Source organism: Hyaena hyaena, unplaced genomic scaffold, assembly GCF_003009895.1.
Source record: "Hyaena hyaena isolate Hyena2069 unplaced genomic scaffold, ASM300989v1 scaffold_1245, whole genome shotgun sequence".
NCBI classification, from domain to species: Eukaryota; Metazoa; Chordata; class Mammalia; order Carnivora; family Hyaenidae; genus Hyaena; species Hyaena hyaena.
In genome coordinates, this window is record NW_024081879.1 from 415991 (window position 1) to 421546 (window position 5556).

Consider the following 5556-nt stretch of genomic DNA (forward strand, 5'->3'; position numbering starts at 1 on the left):
AAAAATTTATGTAATTTAGAGATAATTTGTTCCAAAAATGCTGGTAAATATATATATATAACTGTGGAGAAATTTTGTGAGAAATCTGGGTAGTGACTTGTTTTTCATTTCAAATTATTTTGTGATTGATAGTTTATGTACATTACCTATTTTCTCATAACTTATCACATATTTTCCTAGAAAGTTATTATTTTTAGCTGGGTGTTTACGCGCAATACATAGTTTATTTTATTCTTTCATAAATATTTTATATTTTATTCTTTCATAAAGTAAGATTTTAGCAGATTGATAGCTATTTCTTATTTTTCTATATTTTCTATATTTCTGTATTCTTTGGCCTACTAATCTCCTTTTTTCCCAGTTTTGCCAGTAATTTCTCTTTGCTAAACTCCTGATTTTGTTAATTATTCCTATAGATTTTTTGCTCTTCACTTCATTAATTTTTACCTTTCTTTTTTTTTTTCTGTTCTTTACATCGTTGACTATTATCTATCTTTTTTTAAATCTCCTTTTAGAAAAAAATCCTTGACCTGATAGGTCACCTCATTTATTTTTCTTCAGGCTATTCTATCCTGCTATTCAACCTACACATTGATATTTTTAATTCATTGATTGCATTTATAATTTCACCCTCTCTATTTAAAAAAAAATCCATTTGTCTTATATTTTTCAACCTTTCTATATCTTTCTGAGGATATTCATAGTGTTTGTGTTATATTCTTATTTTTGCTACCTTAGTTCTGCTTCTGGTATAAGTTATGTTCACTGTTTTCACTTTAGTTTTTGCATTCCTCTGATATGTCCTGCATATTTACCTTCAAGGTAATATTTACCTTCAAGGAGGCAGAGAAGACTAGGGTCTTTTTTATTTTTTTTATTTTTTTCTCCTAAGATTTTATTTTATTTTATTTTATTTTTTATGGTTTATAAAACTTTTTCTTTTTAATTTTACAATGTGCCACAAACATTTTTCCATGCAATGGACAAAAATCTGCTACTGAAACATCGAGAGCTGCAGTTGGGTAATAGTGATTGCTAAATCAAGTGTTAGCATAAGGTTAAAGCACATGGCCTGACAAAGGCTTACCAGGGGCACTACAGAAAAGGAATGTCTTCAAAGCCTCTTTGTGGGGCCCTGCAGCCACCCCTGAGTTCCCTTGGGCACCTCAGGTGGAAGGGGTCCTGTAAACTTTTTTGCATCCACATAAAACCCCCCAATTTCTGTCTGGTTTTCTTCACCTCATCCTCCACCCTGGCCATATCATCAAACTCTCTTATCATCTCCTCATTGCTCAAATGCATATCATGGATGGCCTCCTTATATTCCTTGAGGCACTGAGCCAGCACCTTGTTGGTTTTTCTTTTGGCTTTCCTGGGTACATCATCCCCAGCTGGGCGCTTTCCGGCAGCCCTTGGTTTACTCTCTGATTTTTCTTCTTTTGGCTTTCCCTCGCTCTCTGGCTTTCTGTCTTTTGGCTTTGTCATACTCTCTGTTTTTTCCTTATCCTTTAGTATTTCCTCATCTTCTCTCTTTCTCTCATTTTCTAACTTTTCCTTGTCGTCCAAAGTACAAGCTACTTCTGGCTTACCCGTATCTTGTGGCTGTTTTGTATTCCATCTCTCCTTGGTTCTGAGACATTCCTTCATTTTCACTGCAGTTTTTCCATGTAGAGATTTCCCCTCCTTTTCCTGTCCTGCACAGATTCTGAAGATTCCTCCTCTTTTTTAGCCTTGCAAAGTGCTGACAACAGACATGGAGACCTGAAAGAACCTGGAGCAACAATTAAGAGTCGCAGATCACTCCGGATCCTAGACAGGGGAAGAGGGCGGGCTCCCAGACTGGTGCCCACTTCTCTCCTAAGATTTTATTTTAATGCAAGTTAGTTACCATATAATGTAGTATTGTTTGCAGGAGTAGAGTTTAGTGATTTAGTGCTTACATATAACATCCAGTGCTCATCAAAAGTGCTCTCCTTAATGCCCATCACCCATTTGGCTCATTTCCCTAGCCAACACCCCTAAGCCCTTAGTGTGTTCTCTATATTTCAAAGTCTCCTATGATTTGCCTCCCTCTGTTTTTATCTTATTTTACTTTTCCTCCCCTTCCTCTATGTTCATCTGTTTTGTTTCTTAAATTCCACATATAAGTGAAATCCTATGGTATTTATCTATCTCTGATTGACTTATTTTGCCTAGCATAATATACATAGGTCGATCCATGTCATTTATATATATATATATATATATATATATATATATATATATCACATCTTCTTTATCCATTCATTAGTCGATGAGCATTTGGGCTCTTTCTATAATTTTTTAAATGTTTTATTTATTTTTGAGAGAGAGAGAGAGAGAGAGAGAGCATGAGCAGGGGAGGGTCAGAGAGAGAGGGAGATACAGAATCTGAAGCAGGCTGCAAGCTCTAAACTAGCTGTCAGCACAGAGCCTGATGCGGGAATCAAACCTATGAACCATGAGATCTTGCCCTGAGCAGAAGTTGGACGCTTAACCAACTGAGCCTCCCAGGTGCCCCTATTTTTAACTTTTTGTGGAAGCTCCATGCTGTTTTCCGGAGTGGCTGCACCAGTTTGCATTCCCACCAACATGTAAGAGGGTTCCCCTTTCTCCACACCCTCATGAGCATCTATTGTTTCTTGAGTTGTTAAGTTTAGCCATTCTAGCAGGTGTAAGTTGATATCTCATTGTGGTTTTGATTTATGTTTCCCCAATGATGTTGAGCATGTTTTCATGTGTCTATTAGCCATTTGTATGTCTTCTTTGGAGAAATGTCTGTTCATGTCTTCTGATCATTTCTTAAATTCATTGTTTATTTTTGGGGTGTTGAGTTTGATAAGTTCTTTATAGATTTTGAATAGTGGCCTTTTTTCTGATATGGTATTTGCAAATATCTTAACCCATTCTGTAGGTTGCCTTTAAGTTTTGTGAATTGTTTCCTTCACTGTGCAAGAGTTTTCCATCTTGATGAAGTCCCATTAGTTCATTTTTTATTTTGTTTCCCTTGCCTCTGTAGATGTTTCTAGTAAGAATTTTTTTATTTTGTTTTCCTTGCCTCTGGAGATGTTTCTAGTAAGAAGTTGCTACAACCAAGGTCAAAGAGGTTGTTGCCTGTGTTCTCCTTTGGATTTTGATGGTTTCCTGTCTCACATTCAGATCTTTCATCCATTTTCACCTTATATTTGTTTATGGTGTCAGAAAGTGGTCCAGTTTCATTCTTTTGGATGTTGCCGTCCAGTTTTCCCAATACAACTTGCTGAAAGACTGTCTTTTTTCAGTTGGAAATTCTTTCCTGTTTTCTTGAAGATTAGTTGACCACATAGTTGTAAGTCCACTTCTGGGTTCTCTGTTCTTTTCCATTGATCTATGTATCTGTTTTTGTGCCAGTACCATACTGTCTTGATGATTATAGCTTTGTAATATAACTTCAAGTCTGGGATTGTGATGCCTCCTGCTTTGCTTTGCTTTTCAACATGGCTTTGGCTATTTGGTTTTTGTTTGTTTGTTTGTTTGTTTTGGTTTCACACAAATTTTAGAATTGTTATAGCTCTGTGAAAAAGTCTATTGTTATTTTGATAGGGACTGTATTAAATGTGGAGATTGCTTTGGGATGTATAGAAATTTTAACAATATTTGGTCTTCCAATCCATGGGCATGGCATATTTTTTCCATTCCTTTGTGTATTTTTAAATTTCTTTTATATCCTTTGTAGAATTTTCAGTATACAGATCTTTCACCTTTTGGTCAGGTTTTTTTCTAGGTATCTTATGTTTTTTGGTGCAGTTGTAAATAGGTTGTTTCTTTTATTTATCTTTCTGCTGTTTCATCATTGGTGTGCAGAAATGCAATAGCTTTATTACATTGATTTTATATCCTGCAACTTTGCTGATTTTTTTTATCATTTCTAGCAATTTTTGGTGTACTTTTTTGGATTTTCTGCATCGAATATCCTATCATCTATGAAGAGTGGAAGTTTGACTTCTTTTTACTGATTTGGATGCCTTTTACATCTTTTTTGTTATCTGATTACTGAGGTAGGACTTCCAGTACTATGTTGAACAACAGTGGTCAGAGTCGACATACTTGACCTGTTCAAAACCTTATGGTGAAAGCTTTCAGGTGTTCTCCATTGAGGATGATATTAGCTATGGCTTCTTCATACGTGGCCTTTATGAAGTTGAGGTATATTTCTTCAATCCTGACTTTCTTGAGGGTTTTTGTCAAGCAGCTGTATTTTGTCAAATACCTTCTCTTCATCTATTGAGAGGATCATATGATTAATTTGTGGATATCGAACCACCCCTGCAGCCCAGGAATAAATCCCACTTTATTGTGGTGAATAATTCTTTTAATGTACTGTTCGATTTGATTTGCTAGTATCTTGTTGAGAATTTTTGCATATATGTTCGTCAGGAATATTGGTCTGCAGTTCTCCTTTTTAATGGGGTCTTTGTCTGATTTTTGAATCAAGGTAATGCTGGCCTCATAGAATGAGTTTGAAAGTTTTCCTTCAATTTTATTTTTTTAACAGATTCAGAAATAATGGGTATTAGTTATTCTTTAAATGTTTGGTAGAATTCCCCTGTGACATCATCTGGCCCAGTACTCTGTTTTGATTGGAGATGTTTGATTACTGATTCAATTTCTTTGCTGTGGGTCTGTTCAAATTTTCTATTTCTTCCTGTTTCAGTTTTGGTAGTTTATATATTTCTAGAAATTTATTCATTTCTTCCAGATTGCCCAATTTGTTAGCATATAATTGATCATAATCTTCTTTTACCATCGTTTATGGTTCTGTGGTATTGGTAGTGATCTCTCTCTCTTTCATTAGTGATTTTATTTATTTTGGGTCCTTTCTCTTTTCTTCTTGATAAGGCTAGCGAGGGGTTTATCAGTTTTGTTAATTCTTTCAAAGGATCAGCCCCTAGTTTTGTTGATCTGATCTACTGTTAGTTATTGTTGTTGTTGTTGTTGTTTTTTAATTTGTATATCATTTATTTCTGCCTTAATCTTCATTTTTTTCCTTCTTCTGCAGGTTTTAGGCTTTATTTGCTGTTCTTTTTCTAGCTCTTTTAGAAGTAAGGTTACGTTGTGTATTTGAGATTTTTATGCTTTCTTGAGGAAGGCTTGGATTGCTATATACTTCCTGTTATGACTGCCTTTGCTACATCCCAAAGGTTTGGGACTGTTGTGTTTTCATTTTCATTTATATATATAATTTCTTGGTTAACCCATTCATTCTTCTTCTTCTTTTTTTTTTTTTTAATTGAGAAAGAGAGAGACAGACGAGCAGAGGATAAGCAGAGAGAGAGAGGGAAAGAGAGAATCCCAAGCAGGCTCTGTGTGCTCTGTGTACTCAGTCCCATGAAGCATGGGATTATGACCTGAGCCAAAGTCAAGAGTTAGACACTTAACTGATTGAGCCACCCAGGCAACTCAACTTCATTCATTCTTTAGTAGGGTATTCTTTAATCTCCATGTATTTCTGATCTCTCTTCTTTTTTTTTTTTTTTTTTCTTGTGGTTGACTTGAAGT

The 5556-nt window shown here is 35.3% G+C and overlaps 1 protein-coding gene across 1 annotated transcript; it reads right to left on the reverse strand.

Moving 5' to 3' along the window:
* Positions 1-1095: 1095 nt before the first annotated feature.
* Positions 1096-1857, reverse strand: LOC120224776 (transcription elongation factor A protein-like 4; the record flags this gene model as incomplete). Its single annotated transcript, XM_039223040.1, is given in 3 exon segments — positions 1096-1615; positions 1617-1655; positions 1657-1857. Coding segments are annotated over 3 exon segments (760 nt in total), but the record flags the coding sequence as incomplete, so codon positions are not given.
* Positions 1858-5556: the final 3699 nt, after the last annotated feature.